This window comes from Lepidochelys kempii, chromosome 3 (assembly GCF_965140285.1).
Source record: "Lepidochelys kempii isolate rLepKem1 chromosome 3, rLepKem1.hap1, whole genome shotgun sequence".
In the NCBI taxonomy this organism is placed as follows: domain Eukaryota; kingdom Metazoa; phylum Chordata; order Testudines; family Cheloniidae; genus Lepidochelys; species Lepidochelys kempii.
In genome coordinates, this window is record NC_136382.1 from 190,826,606 (window position 1) to 190,847,578 (window position 20,973).

Sequence of the window (20,973 nt, forward strand, 5' to 3'; positions counted from 1 at the left end):
ATAGAACGGTTCTCCTCACCAACCCTGGAGTTGTTTTCGTGGTGACGGGCTGCTTCTAGATTAATGCCAAAGCCATAGTCTGGCCTTTCATTTTCAGTTAAGTCCTCCTCCTCTTCCTCTTCCTCTTCTTCCTCTTCTTCCTCGTCCTCTTCTTCTTCCTCATCCCCATTTTCTGGAATCATATTGGGGTCATTTTCACTCTTAAACTTGGCCACGACAGATTTGAGAGCACTACTCGCACTGCCGACGAGATCACTGGTTCCAGGCTCTGGGGAGCTGGCTGTGGAGAGCCCGTCATCTGACTTGACGGTCATGGGGGAGGACTTGTGCATGTGTGTTTTCATGTGACGCTTTAGCTTGCTGGCCTGAGTGCATGCGTGGTCACAGAGGCTGCATTTGTAGGGTTTTTCTCCAGTGTGGCTTCTACGGTGTACTACTAAATTACTCTGAAACTTGAATGTTTTCCCACAAAATTCACAAGACTTGGATTTTATTGGAGGCTGGGAAGGAGGAGGGGCTGACTGAAGAGGAGGAAGGGGCGGTGTTGCCAGAAATGGTGGCTTGCTGCCTGGCTGGAATGGTTGCAGTAACCTTTGCATAGGGCTGGGCCGGCTTGGTGACAATGGTGGACTGGAGGTGTTTCCAGCTAACTCTCTAAGTCTCCTGGAGAAATCCATAGCTGGTGGCTCCATAGCCATGGGGTTCAGTCGCAGCACCCTGTCAAAGGCACTAGGGTGATGGGTTGCAAGAGCCATTTCTTCTGCACCCAGACGTTCTATGCGATGTGGATCCAAATGATGTCTGGGGGGAGGGCTAAACAAAGGAGGTGTGGGTGGAAAACGCCCTTCTCCAAGACCTGAAGCCTCTCTTGATACTGACCCAGGTATTCTTAGCAAGTTAAAAGGATTATTGTCTGCAATATGAATTCCGTGGAGTGGTGGCTGTGAAGGACATTCTGCACCTAGTCCTGATGGGATACCAACCCGCGGTGTCAGGGGACTTCCATGCTCGCTTTCTAAGTAGATTCTTAATCCGTGAGTATTCTGTGCGTGTTGCAAGAGAAACCATGCACTGTTGAAAGGCTGTTTACAAGTTGTACACGTGTAGCTGCTGGGCTCATCTTTACCTGCAAAATAATACCAACAGCAACATAAATGTTTAATCACTGAATTGCTTATCAATGATTGATGGTTGTTGGTTTTTTTCTTTCTAATCTTTCTTTTCCCCTAGCATTAAATCTAAACTGGAGAAACATAAATCTACTAATGAGTAGTTATGGGGGAGGGGAGCTTGCACATTTAACCATATCAAATCTGAGCTGACTTCCTGCCTTTTTTCCTTCCCTAACAAACAGAGAGTATGTGAACAGGTAACAGTGTTAAAGATCCATCAAAAAAATGATTCAGTAAATTCATTCTAATTATGGCTCCACAGATACCTTGATCTTACTTCACTAATATGTAAAATGAAAAAAAAAATCATTACAAATAATTTTATGAAAGGTATAATGCAAAAACATATACATTGGTTCAAAGAAGCAGCCCAAAGTGCAACGATAGCTAAGGAAGATGAGAAATGTTAAATTATCATCCTTCTCATTATTCTGAGAGACTAACAATGTGTAGAAAATTAGACAACATCTCATGCCCTTAGCAGAGTGTCAGCTTCAAGTGGAAAAAAAGAAAAAAGAAAAAGAAAAAAGGATAACGAAGAAACGGAAAGATGCAGTTCAGCTAGTCAAATATCTGTACAGTAGCCAAGAGGCCTGGATGCACGCCCTGTTGGAGTCACATTATTTCTCTCGCCCTGAAAAGAATTTGAGGATGGTAAATGCCACTTTGGCAAGTAGCCAACTAACTAGCTAACTCTAATTCATGATAATTTATTTTCAGAGATAACCCGGACATTATAAAAGAGCAAGTGACTAATAAATAACTAAACAAAAAGCTAACTAATAATGGCACAAGAAAGCAGCCACAACTAAATATATTGCAAAATAAGGAAAATGAATGACTTCTGGAGGGTGGTAGGCAAGAGATCATATGAAATCTGAAGGAGGCAAGTGTATTTTTATTGAATGCTGTAATTTTAAGAATAATCCCATTTTGCCAGAGTAAGTATTTTTCACTGATAACTGTTGGTAAATTGAAATTAGAACAAAGATGAGAACAAAAATTAATGTTCAGTCCAACCTGACAGTTCTCATAGAGTTGCTAGCTAGTGATTTAAAAACAAAAGCTCTTGAGGTCTGCTCCGGAACAAAAATATAACCGTCTTCAAAAACAAGCCAGGCTTACAATGGTATTTGACTGCATAATGTACTCCTGGTCTGACCTGTAATTTACTTGACGATGCATTTATAATCTCACTCAATATAACCCACTCGTGGTTAAAACCTCTTTACAAAATTAGATGGTAGATGCCTAAATTAGGTTTCAAACAGTTGCCTAATGTGGAGGGGGAGGGAGGGAGCACAGAAAGATTTGGAAAGAAAATTTCGACATTAGTATCATTTTATCAGCAACCTTCTTGTTTTCCTCCTCACTTCAAAGAAGAAAAAGGAAAAGCTTTATAAGGCTATTTTCATTGTATAATGTATTGAATAATGATTTGTGAATATGACAGACAGGCAGCCTATAGTTCTGGCTATAGTGACCCACAGCCATTTTTCCTGGTGCCTTCAGATTCCTCTATTATTATACATTTAGTCTGACAATCTGAATTGGATGAGTAAAAAGAGATTCAACCACTGATAGCAGGCATTTAACACTTTAGTCACTTAAAAAGCCCTTGGAATAATATTTAACATTTCATTCTTCAACTGAAGCCAGCATTTGAATAAAATGCACTACGGTGTTTAGCATGTACTGTGAATACAGGCATAGATAAATATTTAAATCTGTTGGAAATAGAACAAAATTCAATTGGACTTTCACATTCCTGTGCTCATAAAGACTTAAATGTGAAAATTTCCTTTATTTTGCTGTCATAAAGTGGAAATTTTTAACAATATACCGAAAGCTACATGATCAGGCTACAGTATGCTAACAATATAATGCTACCCTGCTTTTCTATTTTATATATTTAGGTCAGAGAAAATGGCACTTTATCTTATAATGAGGATACAACAAACAGTTTTCACTATCACATTTTAGTATTCCCATCAACTAGATATTCTAGATCATAAGGGCAGCTAGTGTAATCATAATGTCAATGAGAAGGGCTGTTACGTCTGAGACTAAAGATTACACGGAAAAAGCTGCTTTGAAACTGGTAATTATTACCAGTCCACTAATAGCAAATGATGCATTACAGTTTCACCATATAATCTGTATTTCACTCAGCTCCTACCAGTGCAGTATATTATATTATAGTGCTCACAAATTCTAAATTCCTAAAGTACAGTCATCAATAAATGTGTTACTTGCCATCATTTGCAAAATTACTTTGTTCATAACATCTTCGACTGTTATAAAGACTAGAATTGATTTCCTGCATGGCAAAAATTAGGGCTACATTGATTTACTGAAGTGTAAAATGTAATATTATTCTTCATTTGCTTTGAAGAAAAACAAGTTTTCAATTCACCATTCATGTTTGGTAATCAGGATAATAATTTAAATTTAAAGTAATGCTTATTTACATCACTTGTCTAATCTTAACCAATCTAACATTTTCAATGGAGCAATATAAAATAGGAAATAAGACAAAGCAGTGAAACAGTTAAAATCCACCAGTGATTTACCTCCTGCTTTGAAGAAACACAGTTTCTAATTTGTCTATTAGTGCTTGATTAATAATGAAGGCTACTGACTGACCATATTACCACCAAGAGGTATGTTCCAGTCTGATGCAGGCTTGCCAAACTATGAGAATTATGGCAATAATCCACATACTACCACCAAAGGAGTGAGAGTTGTATTTAAACCGTCACATTCTGGGCACAAAAGTCCCTGTTTTCTTAGAAGTCCTGAGTTTCTCATTCAGTCAGGCTAAGCTCCTGTTTTTGGACACTATGCTGCTCCCATTGAAGTCAATGACAAAACTCCCATTGACTTCAGTAGGAGTAGGGGCAGGCCCCAGAGCCTGCTCCCTCAATTATTATAGGCCCAATTTTACTCACACCAAGCAGTACTTTACTTCACGAGTTAGACCCATTCTTTTTAGTGCGATCAGTTGAAGGGCATGGTACTACTCATTCTTAATAAGGGTGACAGAATCAAGAACTAGAAGTAAATAAGTGAATAAACAAGTCAGGCCAAACCCTTGTTTTTACACACCCCTGACAAGCCAGAACCACAAGTGGAATCAAGGAGGCCCCGATCCTGCACCTCCAAAATGTATGGGGTTCAGTCATACTACTAAAGGTCTCCAACTCACTGAGGTGCATTAAGGGTATCACAGGGGGGACCAGGATTCTCTCAGTGCATACCCCACTGACTCACCCAGACCCTATGCACCTCATGCCACTCAGATTATTGGTGATCCTGTAATAAACCTGGGTCTGGGGGTGTTGTGCGAGTGCTCTTGGTCTGGCCAGGATACATGCACTAAACTATTACTCAGTGCCCATTCTCAGGCTAAATCTGAAGAGATATGGGTTATGGTTGAATTTGTTTCCAGTTACCCACTGTTCCGACATCCCCATGCAGAGCTCATGGTCACTAGAGGGACAAAGTGACAGATTAAACCTAAATGCAACCCATATCCAACCCAGCCAAAGCAACCAAACAAATCAAAGGACACTGCTCAACAAATCAAACCGCTCCAGGCACTCTTGGATTTCTGCCTTGTCACTATTGCAGTTCCCTAGCAGACCTCAGTATGCTCTAGCTGTCGTCCCATCAACCCTACCTCAACAAAAAGATTATTGGACCAGAAGTCTGAGGGTCCATGGGCCAAGGCATGGCCTGGATCTTCACATTAATGGGTCCCACTATAGTCTACCCTGTTAGGGTCACTAGAGACACCATGAAATCCCACATAGAGGTGAGAAGTTAACACAGCCTAGGAAGGGAAAGATAGGCGGGATATGGGCATGAGTAAAGGCAGCAATTTGAGGGCATGTGATCATAAAACATAAAATCATTGAACCATAGGACTGGAAGGGACATCGAGAGGTCATCTAGTCCAGTCCTCTGCACTCACGGCAGGACTAAGTATTATCTAGACCAGTGGTGGCCAACCTGTGGCTCCGGAGCTGCATGCCGCTCTTCAGAGGTTAATATGCGACTCCTTACCTAGGCACTGATTCTGGAGCTGGAGCTATAGATGCTAACTTCCAATGTGCTGGGGGGTGCTCACTGCTCAAGCCCCTGCTCTGCCCCAAGCCCTGCCCGCACTCCACCCCTTCCCCCAAGGCCCTTTCCCCTGAGCCTGCCATGCCCTCGCTCCTCCTCCCTCCCCCCCCCCCAATAGCCTCCTGCACACATGAAACAGTTGATTGCGGGAGGAGAGGGGAGTAGGCGCTGATTAGTGGGGGCTGCTGGCAGGCAGGAGGCACTGGGGTCTGGGGAGCGGATGTGGGGGCTGCTGACATATTACTGTGACTCTTTGGCAATGTACATTGGTAAATTCTGGCTCCTTCTCAGGCTCAGGTTGGCCACTCTGGTCTAGACCATTCCTGACAGGTATTTGTCTAACTTGCTCTTAAAAATCTCCAATGATGGAGAGGAGGAACATGAGAGGAGGAAACTGGATAGAAGTCCCACAAAACCTGAAGGCTGGTTCAGGCACTGAATTGCGAGTGTGATACATGATGCTATCCCATGCTAAGCAGTGCTGCAATTCCATCTTGCAGCATTGTACTGATTTGGATGAGATCGGCAGAAATACCCCCATTTTCCTGTCATATAGGATAGTCTAGAGAGAGAGCTCCACCAAACACACCTTGGACTAAAGCAGGACTTGAGCCCAAGTCAGTGTGGAAAGACTACTGTATTAACCCACTGCTAACCCAGACAAGTTTTCAGGAGAACTTGTGAAACTGAAACAAGAAACCTTTGTAATTTCCTTCATGATATTTTTAAAAATACACTCATTTTGAGTTCAGCTCTGAGGCAATGAACACATATTTCTGCAAAGATATTTTCAGAGGAGGAGCCACTTCCATTGTGCACATGGAGAAACCATGATCTCCAGCCTGAGGGCTCCCAGAGCTCTGGGACACTCTCCTGTGGAATCCAAGTCCCAGGGTGTAGTCTCAGGCACAGCACACAGAGTGCTGATCGGAAACACACACAACAGCTCAGAGAGTGTTGGCTCAATGGACTGGAGACAGCTGGGTTTTTCTCTGCCCTACCAAAGAAACAGAAGGAGGGAGAGAGAAGAAAAGCACTTCACTTTCACTCCTAACAGCCTCTAACGGGATGAGGACAGAGAGGAGATACTGGGCCAGATTCTGGCTTATGCTATAGCTTCTCTGAGCTGTGCCCCTCCCATCAGCCTTCCTGATGTAGAGAGCATGTTAGGAGTGGGAGGGGGTGTGGCTGGATCATGCTGTTCTCCAGTGTTCCCTGGACAGAATGGCCCCTTGCAGGCCCTTACATGCCAACCTAAGTTAGAGTAGTTGAGTGGCTGCTCTAACTCAAGCTGGTGGCCAAAGAGGACTCAGCAGCTCTGGGAAGCACAAAGTTAGCATGCTACCACCTTTTCCCCCTTACCCACTTTGCAGCTGCACCGAGCAGAACTCCATCTCAGTGGAGGATCTAGCTCACTGTGGACAAGAAAATTGCATAGAGTAACAAAAGAATTGTGGTAAGAGGTCTTGATATTGCATTGTGAGGTTTACATCATCAAACTGCTGCATCAGCCTAGATGACAGATCACCATGACATGCTGCACCAACGCAAATAGCACCATGCAGTGCCGGTGCATTGCTCTGTGGCTTTGTGGCTGTCTGAGACACTGTTCATTGATGAAATAAACTCTTCTGTCCCACAACTAGGAGAATTACTGTATTGCAGGGATTCTACATAAAAAATAAACACAATGGGCTAAATTCAACCCTGGCCCAATAACATCACTGGCCCAATTTCTTTAGAAAAATATCAAATAAACATTTTACTTGAAGACAATCACCTATTTACTTTACATCTCATCCAGCGAATTATTAGCTATAGATCTTAAGAAATTGCATTGCACTTTCGTAGAACAGTATTTAGCATTTCTAAAATAATAGTTCCATCTCCCTAAAATAATAACAAAACTTCAGCACTTGACCTCCCCCCTCCCACCCCAAATAAAGAGGTGATTTAACTGGGGAATGTGTGGGTGACAGATTTAAACTCCTGATCTGAAAAATGTTAACAAGTGAATGGAATGTATATTGGCATTTGAGTGCCTTTAAGGGCAGTCCACGCATTTACTTAATAAGATATGAAGGCGCATCTGCTTTTAGCACTAAACAGACATTTTAAAAAGACATTTATTCTTTGCTGTACTCACAAATGTATTTAATGGAGCAAATGTGAATGCTTTACACTGCTACCTGAGTCAAAGGAAGCTGACATCCAGAAGCACAATATAGTTGACTCTGAACCAGACCCATAGGCATGTCCACAGCCACCAGCAGCGGAGCCAGACAAGGAGCTGGGGAAGAAGCCAGCCGGGAAGAGAAGCTGTCAGGTAGATGCCACTGCTGGAAAAAATTTCATTCTGGAGCTAGGCATATGAATGCTTCCAGTGCCAAGTGAGTAATGGAATAATATGCATGTGTATGTCAGTGGGCTTGGGAAGCGCTTCCTTCAATTCTTAAAAGTAAAAGCTAGATCCATAAAAGCTTATCACAGCACATACGCATCTCTGGACATTCTACAAGCCATAACGATTAAAGGACAAATGCGGAGTGACTGGAGGTTCCGCATCCACAATGCGGAAGTTAATTTGTGCAGGACCCCAAATTGGGGCACTTAACATGGACACAATACACAACCTATGATAGGGCATCATATGGGCTGGCCACATTCTGTTCCAGAATACCCTATAGTAGAAGAAATACAAACTTCAGTCCATCATCTGGCAGAGTTTTCACAAGAAAAAACACAAAGGAGGATAGTAAAAGGGGAGGAACAGACTATGTGCCAGTGGAGATTGCAAAGCATTCCATTTACAGCCATCGACATTCCCCTTGGCAAAATTTTGGTCCCAGTGAAGTCAATGGCAAATCTACCAGACTCCAGATGGACCAGGATCTGGGACTCTACACTTCTGGGAGATGTTGAAAATGAGTTGGTACAGGTAGGCCTGGCATTTCAACAATCCCAGTAGGAGAGCCATTTCACTGTATCCCAGTAACTCCCATCCTGAAAAGGGATGCACATGGAGGAAACCTCTGCAAGGTTCCCCTTTCCCAGAGTTATCTCCATTGGTGGGGTGGGTCTGCCCCTCTGTAGAAGAAGCAGTGGCTCTAGCCCCCAAACCATTCGGGGTTCTGTGACTTCATGCTGACTCTGAGCGCTTGTCTACACCGGAAACACTACAGCTGCCGCAGCCAGCTATAGCGCTTCAATGTAGACACTGCCTATGCCAATGGGAGGGGTTCTCCCATTCACCTCCCTCAGAGAACTCTTCCATCGACGTAGCGCTATCTACAGCAGGGATTAGGTTAACTACATCGCTCTGGAGTATGGATTTTTCACACCCCTGAGCAACATAACTGGGTTGACCTAACTTTTTAGTGTCGACCAGGCCAGAGGCTCCAAAAGGAATAGCAGCTCAGCCCCATGCTCCACTGCAGCCGGTGCTGCCTGGGGTTCTTCAGCCATTGGGACGTGAAGGGGTATCCCACTGAGGGGAGGGCACAGAAAGTATAACAGAGCCTGAATTCAGTAACCTTTACAATGGCATTTGCTCTGAGTGCCAGGGGAGACAATGTGCATCCCTGCCAAGACCTGCCTTCAGCCAACCCACCTCTCCATGTACGAAGCCCCAGAGGATGCTGCAGAAACCCAGGGAGAGGTGAGATCCACACATGAATCTGCGAAAAATTATTCTTCTCCAACTCCCTGAGATGTGCTAAGCACCCAAGTCTCAGTGGGACTTGTGCTCAGCACCTCTTAGGATAATGGCAGAAATCTGAAGTAGTGCCAGAGACTCCAGACTCGCTCTACTTTTACATTGGTGTAAATAAGATCAGAATTAGGTCTGCCATGATCATTTGGACAGTTTCCAATTTCCCAAGTCTAAAGGGTATGTAAAAGGGTGTCAGGCCCTAGTGATGTAGTGTACAATGCTCTGTTGCTGTGGTTGGTTTGTGGGGATTATGAAAGGAAAAAAATGTGTTTTGATCATGGACAAATATTGTGGTCTCAGTTTTCAAAAGGAGGCTGTTTTTTCAGGGGAGGAGGACTCACTTTCTGGTATCTAACTGGAGACACCTTGACAAGGCTTGATTTCCCAAAAGCAATGAACCCCCACCAACTGAGGCCTTTGCCTGTTTTCCGTGAGCTTAGCAGTAAGAGCACATGAAAGCGTTGTCATTACAGCCCGTAGTGGTGGGGCCTTTAGTGCAAAATATACCTTGTTCTCCTCATAAAACATACACTTGCCAAGCAAAACCGGGGTTTATAGGACAAGGTTCTTTTCATCACAAGGTTACGTACTAGTAAGTTACTACAATAGTGTGTTGCTCTTGTAGGCTCCTGCATAGATCACATGTATCTTTTGTTATCAGAGATGCAAAAAATAGAATGTTACTGGGACTTGAATATGTGAAAATTATAACAAATACTTTTCCACCCTCCTCCCCTCTTCACAAAAAAAATTGAGGAACAGTTTGAACCTAAACCAGAATTTCTTTATTCTGCTTTAATATCAAATGATTGCTTGCTTTTAGGCTGATAAATTTTGGATCATTACAGTATTTAAGAGGGTGGAGGGGAAACAGAGTTAATTGTTACCACTTGTACTTGATTCATCTCTTCTGCATCTGGCTTGTCAAATATCTTTTCCTTTGGAAATGCATGCTGTTGAAATCCCGCAACTAAAACTTCAGAACTAAAACTACTGGGACACAGGAAGCTAACAGAGACTGAAGATAGATATGCTCAATCTGGGTATGTCTACACTACAGAGGGGACCATGCCTCCCAGACATACACTGCCTCGCCAAAAGCATCAGTGGCACAGGCTAGCTGCCTGAGTACAAGCTGCCCCTCTGGGTCCGAGTTGAGGTAACCAGCCCATGCCACCACCCATACCGCAACATCCAAGCTGCTATTTTTACCATGCTAGCTCGAGTGGAGGCATGCCCAGGCTGGAAGGCATGCTCCCAACAGCATTGTAGATGTACCCTCTGTGTCTTCTGCAACTTACTTCTGTTTGTAAGCACTGAGGGGAAAATACCCACTTTTCGTAAGTCACCTTTTCCTAGTAGTTAGCAGCATTGACTTAGACAAGGGAAACTGTAATTGTTCAATGAATTTTTTTTCCTTAGTTAACTGAATACTGATTTTTCTTTATGATTGAGCAGATTGCAAAAGACACATTATTATACTGGCCCATCATAAATGGATTAGAGGTGGCTGTGGGTTTTGTTGGTGGTGGTATGTTTTGTTTTGTTGGGGGGTTTTGGGGGCAAGGAGGTCATTTCTCTGTAACCTATACATTTATCATTTCTGTATACCAACATATTTTTTTGGCAGGAGGGCCTTTAGTAAATATTGGGCCTGATTCACTACTCTATTATACTACTGTGACTCCATTGACTTCAACACTGGTGTAACAGAGCAGTGATTCATGTCTATTAATTAATTATTATCATCATCATTAAATGTTAACAGAAAAACACAAGTAAGACTCGTGAGAAAATTACGCAGCACCAGATCAGGATGAACAAGTACAGTTTCTAGTGTATATATATATATATAAAAAAAGAAAACTACAAGAATCGGAAAGTAAAGTCCACTAGTAACTGATTATAAACAAAAGTGAAACTGAGCAGTAGAAATGATTGAAAAACAACAAACAATTTTGTGCTAAATGTCAAAATCTGAAAGTTGTTTCATTTTGTAGGAGTCAAAGTGGCCCCACATTTTGTTTTTCATGAACTTTTCCATGACCTTTTGATCCATATTTTATTGAGGACTTCGGCAAAATCGTCACTGAAATGTTTAATTATCTGAAACTCATTTCTTCTTACTAGAAGCCAAGATTTTGTGAAATGAAAAATTTCTAAAATGATTTCAATAAAAATTTCAAGAAAGATGTCGCAGATTTTGATCATTTCAATAATTTTTTGAAAAATGTTTTGTTCTCAAAAAAGGCCATTTTTTTACACCAAAAAATCTTTTTGTGAGAAAAGGTTTGACCAGTTTTACAGATATTTTATTTTTATTGTCCAAACTGAAAAAATACAAGCAGCATAAATGATAAAAAAGCAAATAATGGTGGTAATTATCTTTCTATTTTAATATCTGGAAGCATGACTTAGCAGACAAGGATTTTATATTTAAACAAAATATTACTTTTAAACTGATTATATCTCTTTACATTTCCCGATGACAGTATTATTTGGCCTTCTCTCATACAGAGCCTAAAGTATTACTATTCGGTTCTGTTCAGATTCTTCTGCCACGCCTATCACTCTGGTATTTGAGTGCCTTTCACTTGTGCTGCAGAACAGCTACTACTAATTCATTAGGAGGAAAAAACAGGCTTACAGGGCACAGGTAGGAAAGACTATGCCTTTCATTCCTTCTCTGTGGAATAGGAACACAAACAGACAGGATGCTACTTGCAGTAAGGTCACTCCCTGAAGAATATCCAAACAGAGAATTCCTAAGTCAATCCAATAAACACCCAAGCACCAACAGCTCAAGCAGCCACAAGTCTATTTTCCCGGACTCCCCTGCCTTTTACCTTTGTCCAGGGAAAGCAGACTTCTGCCTATTTAAGGTGCAGCCCTTATGGCAAACCGACATTCTTTCTGCAGGGGAAGAGGCTGACAGCTTCCAAGTTAAAGGGGTGTGGCCGTGCAGGAGTTGGGCTGCAATTTGATAATGGTTTACTATTTAAAGTTAGACAGCAGCAGCATTATCGGGAAGGTCAAAGAAAAACAGAACCTATCGTCTGCCATACGTTTAAAGTCTAACAGACTGGAAAGGAAAATGAGAGTTATTTGGAGCGAAGGTAAGAATGGGGAGGGGGCTAGGAAAAGGAACAAGGAATGGGTATGGTCCCTCTAATGCTATCTCTTCTTTCCAAAAGAACAACTACTCAGCGTCATCAAAGAGCAAACGGGCAAGACCTCTATGGACATCTAATTAACGATAAAGTGTTAATTTCTTATTTCTTATTTAATTTCTAATTTCCCACTTCTCTTCTCAGCTCTGCAAGCACAAGGTCTGGATCCAAAGCCCACTGAAGGCAATGGAAAGACCTCCAGTCAGTGGGATGTGGAGTAAGCCCTACACCAGGAGTAACATCAGTGAAGTTAACAAAAAAACACTGGTGTGAGAGAAGAATCAGAATTATTTTCACAAGAAGCGTAACCTGTGTTTACACCTCACATAGTAGCAGAGAAAAAAAGCTGCTTAAATAAGCATACATTTAGCTTTGGGCCAATGCCCATTGGAGTCAATGGAAAGACTCCAGTCCATTCCAATGTGTGTGGGATCACGTCCTTCCAGGAAAAATGGAAAGTTTGTGGGTGGACATTTTACTTCCAGTGTCAAAATACTTTGTATTTTTTCTTACTCACTTAAAAAAAATCCCTACTAAACCCTAATTTTACACAAAGACCAGAACTGAAACTGATCTCTTGCTTGAGCTGTAGGGCTTGGCAAACAGGAGATGGCTTCTGCTGTCCCTCAGGAGCATCGTAGGGCTGCCAGTCATACTGGCCTGACCTCAATGTCTGTCACCATTTTCAAGGTGATGATTATCTGGCTACAAAAAAAACTGCTTCAGGCTCCAACTTGGCAAGGAAGATGCCAGTCTGGGAGTGATTTTGTGTTTTTTAAAACTTGGGGGTGGAAATCTGTCACTTTTCGATTACCAGTGAATGGAAACAAATTGCAGTTGGTGGGTTCAGACAACAATTTGGAGCTTATAATTCAACTTTGAAATAAATTGTAAAAGAAATTTCTCAAACAAATAAGATCTGGCAAACAAAAGTAGTTTGTACTTAAATACTAAGGTCACAGAGAAATACAAATAATATAGAAAGACAGACAGACTTCAACATATGCACTCCCATTAATTCAAAATATAAACTATAGAGTCTAATATTGGACTATATCGTACCATCAGATTTGTAAGCAGAACTCATTATTGATATAATCTGGCCCACGACTTCTAAAATAATTCACAAAGTGATCAAACCCTGACGTGCAGATTCTTTTCCAGCTCTCTTCCAACTGACTTTAACGGGATGACTCGCATGAGTAAGGATTTTCCGGGACTGGGCCCATAGTCCCTAATGCCATCTGATCACTTTTGCTATTTAAAAAGACAAAAATGATTATTACTGTTGCAATGACTAAGTTTTCCCAGTATGGGTTTTCTTTTTCCTTTAAAATTTTGTAATCATTTTAAATTAATGGACTTTTAAACAGAAATGACACCCAAATGGCCTTAACAAAAACTCCTCTAGCTAGATCTACACGCAACAGACAGATACATTCTCCTTCAGGTCTATCAGGTCAATGATCCATCAACTAAGAAATCTCATGTAAGCCTTGACCCGATAGAGCATCAAAGCTCCTTCAAAGCAGTCACCCGATTATGCAGCAAACAATACCCTGTGTCAACAGTCCATAATTATGTATTTACCCAATGGCTGTTAGGGACAATCAAGTTAATAATTCACTTTTTAAATACAGTGTAATTATATAGTTACAGAGAAGTTCCAAATAATTGTGCTCGTTCTCATACACCTAAATGATTAATTGTTTCCTATTTTTCTTTCTGGTAGTTCCCTTTTTCATTTAGTCTTTTCTTCCCTTCTAACAGCAACAGTACTGAACCTGAATACCAGGCAGAGAATACTAAAGCATAAAAATGCATATTAAAATGATGCTAACAGTTAATTGCTGCAAGTTTTATTCAAGAGACAGTATGGTCTAATGGATAGGGTGTAGACTAGCATGCAGGAGATGAGTTCTAGACTCTGCCATTCACCTACTGTGTGACATTAGGCCAGGCTCTTTACCTTTGTTTTGTTCATTTAGAATGCAAGCTCTTCAGAGGAAGGACTATCTATACAGCCTTCAGCACAGAGGGGTCATGATCACTAGGTGCTACTATAATACAAATAATTATAGTAAAACAAAACTTTAATTGACATAAATAGGAGGACTACAAGATTTGATCATAAAGTTATGTGGGCAAATTTTTGGCCATGAGTAAAAAGGGACAACCACAAAAATGTCAATGATCCCGTTTCACACACATGGGAAAACTGCATGCTGCACGTGCAAATGGATGGGATGTCTTGGAGTGTGTACACAAAGGCCCATTTGCACTCACCAGTGTAGATGCACAGTGGCAGCACCCAGAAAATTTGGTCCTATGGGTTTGAGTTATCTCATGAAAGCAAGAAATACATCCATGTTGTCATGCCCATCCTTCACTAACTGTTTTTGTTCGGAGGTGCAAAGCCATATATGATGATGACACCTAAGTACATGCAATGTTTTCTGACCTCAGCAACATCTCAGCACAACACAGAGGGAAAGGCAGATCTAGATTTCTAGCCTTTCATTCTATATTCCCTTTTTTCTAAAAGTTTAAGTCCCAACCTTTACATTATTTTGTTTAGAAACGGCTAATACTGTTATTTTAGTTTTAATTATTATTTATATTAATTATATTAATAGCCCATGTACTGTATATGTGTAACAAAATATCTTCTCACAAATAAAGGATCAGAAACATAGTCACATGATTTTGTATTAATCAGCATAACTACTAGTGCTTTACAACCCAATTAAACTCTATGGGAAATTGCTGAAGGACGCTAATGCAATACACTGGGCACTCCTGGAGAAATCGAACGGAGATGACATTTTAAAACCACTCAATCTCTGCTCACTGGGAGAGACACTGGATGGAATATTCACACCACTGGTCACTGTTAGAGCAACTTGGAGTAAGTACATTGGAGTAAATCTATATAGAAGTAGTGCCCATCCCTTATTGCCTTTATTTATTTATTTTTGTAGAGAATGCACTGACACACTTTACATGTCATTTTCTATTTCTCTGATGTCATCCCAGATTTTGTTAAATAAATATAAAATTCTTTCACCTATGAATAGGCTTTTTTGTATTACACTTTTAAAGCAGAGAGTTGCATGGCACGCTGTGTTTTGTTCGTAAACATAACAGAACAAATTTATCCCTAGTGTATTAAGTTAATGGAGTTACACCTGAGATGAATTTAGCCCAATACACTCACTCAGGAGGCAGCTGGAATATTGCTGCTTGTCATACTTGATCACAAGGCAGGGCTTGCATGACTGTCTGGGCTAGGACCCTATTGCTCTTCTGCACCTGCTAGTCCTAGGAAACCAGTACTGAGGAGAGTACCCATTGCATCCATAGCATAGTAGTTGCCACTCCTGGAGGCAGTGTTCTGAATGTCTGAGCATTCCACAACCAAGGCTACGTCTACACAACAAATGAAGGTATGACTGTAGCGCAGGTAGGTATAGCCACGCTAGCTTTGATCGAGTTAATGCGGGTAACACTAGTAGTGAAGCTGTGGCAGTGTGGACTTCTGCATGAGCTAGCTCCCCAGCTCAAGCCTGCCAGGGACCCTGGGTACATATTCAGGATGCTAGCCCATGCCACCATGTCTTCACTACAATCGTTACCCATACTCGCTAGGTTAAACTAATGTGGGTATGCCCGTGCTACAATTACATCTTCCCTTGGCTGTAATGCCACTGATTGCTGCCCCACAGTGCTCCATTGCGGCTGCAAAAACCACATTCTCGCCAAGGCTGGGGATGGGTATTGTGAGCTGCACTGACAAAGGTGACATTCTGTGGGGAGAAGTTCTGGTACATATAGAGGCCCTGGTGCTGCTCAAACAAGCTGTGGAACTCAATTTACCCTGTTAAATGTTCTCAGTGCCAAAGTTTTAAGGTAAAATGCTCACCTTAGAATAACATTGATCTAATTTTTTCAGACTAGATTGGGCTTGCTTTTGTAGATCATAATTCTAATTGAGGGTCAACTTCAGGATTTGGGTGAATAAAGCTTGGGACCCTCCCCATCTTCTCAATCTCTTCTTCCCCCACATTCCCAAACAGATCCTCTAAATCTCTCCTTCCCTCTTGTAATGCCCCTCCTCCACTTCAGTTTCCCCTTCCTCACCAATCAGTGCACTAAGACAGCAGCAGACTCCACCAGCCCAGGTTTACTCTGGCACCATCTGACAAACTGAGCCATCTTGGCCAGGGGTTCTGCAGGTCCCCAGAATCAGTATCTCTGTCCACAGATCATCTATTGGAAAGGCAAAGCCTTATTATGTCCCTGAACAACTTCAGTGTCACTAAAGGAGCTGCAATTATAGCAAGAGCTGCACCTGACCCTTACAGAAGCCAGTTTTGTACTTGCACAACGGAGTATTAGGAGAGTTGTTAATTTTTTCTTTGTAAATAGGACAAAAGATACCATAAAGTTCTATGGTCTTGTTTGTATTATTCTGCCTCCTCTTTGTAATCTAAGACTCCTTGAAGTTGAAAATGATATAATGCTCAGGATACGTGGGGTTTAGGGAATCTGAGAATGAAGGAATTTCTATAGCTTTACTGCATTTTCAGGGCACACTGAGTATTTACCATATATCCAGTCAAGGAACACAAAAGGGGCATTTGAAAATTCAGTGCTTCAGGAGTTTAAAGTCACAGAAAGGAAGATAAAGAGAAGAATTTCTTATTTATAGATTTGCAGATGAAATCCAATGAAAACATACCAAAAAATGCTTCTTTATGTCAGTATGGCTGATTCAATTTCCAGGCTTGCAAGGTCTCCTCTATCTAAGTACTACCCGACCCCAATAACATACTGTGTTCCAAGGTTAAGATCTGTTTCCTTACAACAGTGCAGAAAGCTGTTGTTTCAGTTGCGGCTGCAGAATTCAAGCTTTGAAGGACAAGTTAGTACCAAACTACATTTAACTGGATTCAGTTCATCTGATTATATAGTGCCTTGCTTTCTGGAATATGTAATCATCTCTTTCTGATGACATTTTAAATATCCAACTAGATAAATAATTGCAGCAATAATTGATAGCTGAGTTAAACTGGAAGATTATTGATTGGCACAGTACCCACTGAAACAAATGTTCATCTTTCAAACATTACAGTAAGGATGCTTAAATCTAACTTTTGCAGCTAAATGGTAAAAATCTGATTTACTGATAAAGCCATTGGAAGACAATATGCACTTTGGGATTTGATTACTTTGTGAAATTTTTTAGAAGAAAAATTAGGCATCGTGATTTATTATATATTTCATTTCAATAATTACAAGGATATGGATAAGTAGTTGAATATAAACACATGCAGAGAAGTTCCAAAGAGTTGTTCATTAACTCTCTTCCTTCCTGAATGGTATTTATCTGCTCTTTATTACTACTTACATATGAGTCTATCCTGCCATCTTTCTGCGCGTGCCGTATGTCTGTCTCTTTACCAGTGTTGGGAGCTACATAATCAAGTCAGCAGCAAGTTCCCCGCATCACCTTCTGTACAGATGTTCCAGTGTGCATGACGGAGCCAGTTTAAATATTTATCCTCTTAGCAGACTATGAATAAAGTTGAAAGGAGAAGCTCAGATTCTGCGGGCCTAAACTGGTGTAAATCAGGAGCAATTCCACTGAAGTCAGTGGAGTTACGCCACCGTAAAAACAGAATGAATGAGATCAGAACCCAGCAGATCTATAGATACCAAATTTTTGAGGGTTAAAACTACATCTCACATCTTGCAAAACAGGTGCTTGAGTCTACTTTTTTTTTTTTAAATAACAGAATGACATCAACTCGGCAACCCTTCCTTGTTCGCTATGGGGTGGAAGGATGAAGCGAATCTGTGCAATGTACTGGTTGAAAAGAATCATGACTAAACAACATGGATGCTCATGTGTGAGAAATGACAAGCAAATGAGCTGCCTGACTAAGAGAAGTGGAGCCATTGTGAGGTAAAACCTGAAATTAGGAAAAAGCACCAGAATATTTGAGCAGGGAACAAAGAATATATATTCAGAGTAAGAGATGAAAAATGCACTGAAATGTTTTGAAACTGAGCCATTATAAGCTGATTTAGTCTCATAGCTACTGTTAAAAATCAGAAGCTTGTTAGATGTAATGATTATCTGCGCCTTGACACTTAAGGCATATGAGGGGGCTTGTCAAGCGGCTTTGCTCTAATTTAGAGATCCTCAGTTAATTAGAAAGCCCTCAGATTTTCTGCAAATGCGGGTCACTATCGACAGCTCATGCTTTTGATGCTTTTCCATGTGACAGTTGTTGGACTGACCTTCCACGAGCTGGCAGGGTTGTCCAGACTTTTACAGTGTCAGGGAATTCAATCACTCCTGCCAGCTTAAGCAAGAAGTTACAAGTAAGGTTACTGTACTCGTATACTGTGTTTCCTCACATTAAACAAAAGCTGATGAAATCGGCATTCGCTTACCACTATAAATAGCTCTAATTTCCATTTTTTTTTTCTTAGTGGGTGTCACATTCAGCCCAAACTTCAGGGTACTCGTTTATTTAAAAATCTCACCGAGCCGCACTCATGAGAAAGGGAAGTGTTTTACGGAGACTGATTTGCTTGCACTGAAACTGCAGCAATTGTGGAACAGAAACCCCTCTTTGATTTTTGCTTCCTGATTTCTACATCAGGTATCAGAGGCTGCACCTGCACCGAGATTGAGTCCATGTTTTTATTGCAGACCACATTTGCAGAGGGGGAAGGTCATAAATCAGACACACAAAAGGCTCAGTGTACTAACTGCTTAGCCCAGTAGTGAATTGTTGTTGTGTTTCTCTAAGTGAAGAAACAATTGGAGAGTTCAGTGTTAAATTATACAGGCAGGTAAACTAAACTTGAAGGCCCAGTTCTGGTCCCACTGAAGGCAATGGGAGCTTTGTATTTGTTTATTTGCTCTGTATGTGTGTGCATGCATGCTTGCTGCTTGGATTTTTAAATAATGAAATGTGTCATGTGACTCGTCTAGGGAATGATCTAATTGTTACTGGAAACTTATTAAAATAGAAAAGGTGTGTAACTCGGAAAATAATCTATTGCTCATACACAGTGATCACTATTTTAAGGCCTGCTCCTGCTCCCCTTGGGCCCGATTCACTGTGTTGTGTGCTTTTGTATTCATGCAAAGTGAATGCCAAGCAGAGTGGTGGCATATCATGTCCACTTTGCACTTGCATGAATGACTACACAATGTGCAGAGTAATAGTGAATTGGGTTCACTTTGTTCAGCGGGTGTGACACCAGGCCCTAAAATAGCTCTTACTATTACAGCACCAGGTAAAGAATCAGTGTTTATGAAGCTGTCTAAACAGAGACTTTCAAGACAAAGCAAATACATATTTGTAGAAACTGTATTTATATAAACAAGAATAAAAGCTCCAAAGCTGTGCCTTACTCCTGACCACGGAGTGAGTCTGAGGAGCTGCTCCATGCCCAGTTAGATAACCACACCTTGTCCAGGAAAGGGGTTGCTGGGACACAAACCAACACAAGGTTCTCCCACACTACCTGCTAGCCGTCAATCCACAGTCGAACTGGGGCCTGGCAAGACAAAGTTCCTTGTTCATGCAGGAACTTGCATTTTTTACAACTCTTTCAATGTGCATCTTTATCTGACAGTTATTGTTGTTTTGACTTTCAGACACAACTTGGGAGAAAGAAATTGAAATGCAAAACTGGAGGGAACCTTTCTTAACAACAACAACAAATTTAAAACCTCTTTATGGAAATACAAGAAATAAAGCTGAAAGTTGTGGTGAAACTCCCATGGCTCCGTGACATGCGACAGTCACACAGTGAATCAGTGGCAGACACTAGAAGATTAACCTTCGGGAACAGTACAGCATTGGCAGAGAAATGGATGAGATGATCTAATAGATATTTTCCACCACTAATATGATTCGGCAATGATTTCACATAGATCTCTACATTATCTCAGCCTTTAGAAATAAATGTGTTGTCTGATCTTTCCCCTTCTAACTCAAATGTAACACATACATTAATAAATTGCAAGCTGGGCCCACTGCTGCTGTTCTTGTAGTCAAAACTTTTGCAGTGATATATAGATAGATACTATAGATTTAGTAGATATAGATATAGATATAGATTTAACTAAAAGAAAAGGAGTACTTGTGGCACCTTAGAGACTAACCAATTTATTTGAGCATGAGCTCATGCTCAAATAAATTGGTTAGTCTCTAAGGTGCCACAAGTACTCCTTTTCTTTTTGCGAATACAGACTAACACGGCTGTTACTCTGAAACCATAGATTTAACTGTTTTTAGTGGCAATAATTTTTACAACCCAATCCAAATATTCTGTTACTAGCAGATTTGGCAAGCATTAAAAACACCTTGCAGAAGATCCAAACGTATTAATTTAGTAGCCAGATGAAGCAGAGAGGTGTAAACCACACTCACAGGGAAGCTCCCTACACCTCAGAGGGATTTTCTCCAAGGGACAGTAGGCTGAGATCTCTCCCTTGAGATTGTTGTTGGGGGAAAACAGCTTTAAAATACACGGGAGGCACCAGAGAACCTCACTGGAAGAGACTATTGAAGAGATGTGCTTAATCAGCACACCCTCTGACTACACTGGTCATGCCCCCTCTCGTCAGTGACGCTCACTTTTAGGTCCTACTTGTCTCCAGTGCCCTCTCCCCACACCTCAGCAGATGGTAGCTGGCAGGTACTTTGCCAAAGAGCATTTTCCATCAGAGTCTATGGTGACTGAAGTCAGGATATACCAGTGG

General features: G+C 41.2%; 1 protein-coding gene and 1 long non-coding RNA gene across 9 annotated transcripts in view; one reads left to right on the forward strand and one right to left on the reverse strand.

The window, feature by feature from the left end:
- The window catches only part of BCL11A (BCL11 transcription factor A), a 105,532-nt gene that overhangs the window by 16,381 nt on the left and 68,178 nt on the right, over positions 1-20,973 (reverse strand). For 5 of the 7 annotated variants that reach the window (XM_073339356.2, XM_073339360.2, XM_073339354.2 and 2 more), the window contains one exon: positions 1-1,126. This exon is cut by the window's left edge. In XM_073339356.2, coding sequence (XP_073195457.1) covers positions 1-1,126 — 1,126 coding nt within the window. Of the gene's footprint in view, positions 1,127-13,244; positions 13,440-20,973 lie in introns of all 7 variants that reach the window. The other 2 variants (XM_073339358.2, XM_073339359.2) reach the window with 2 other exon arrangements.
- On the forward strand, positions 11,939-20,238 carry LOC140909621 (uncharacterized). 2 transcript variants are annotated; one of them, XR_012158296.1, is made up of 4 exons: positions 11,939-12,128; positions 14,902-15,090; positions 17,981-18,150; positions 19,864-20,238. It is a non-coding gene; the product is annotated as an uncharacterized LOC140909621 (long non-coding RNA). The 2 variants fall into 2 exon arrangements; XR_012158295.1 differs by lacking the exon at positions 14,902-15,090.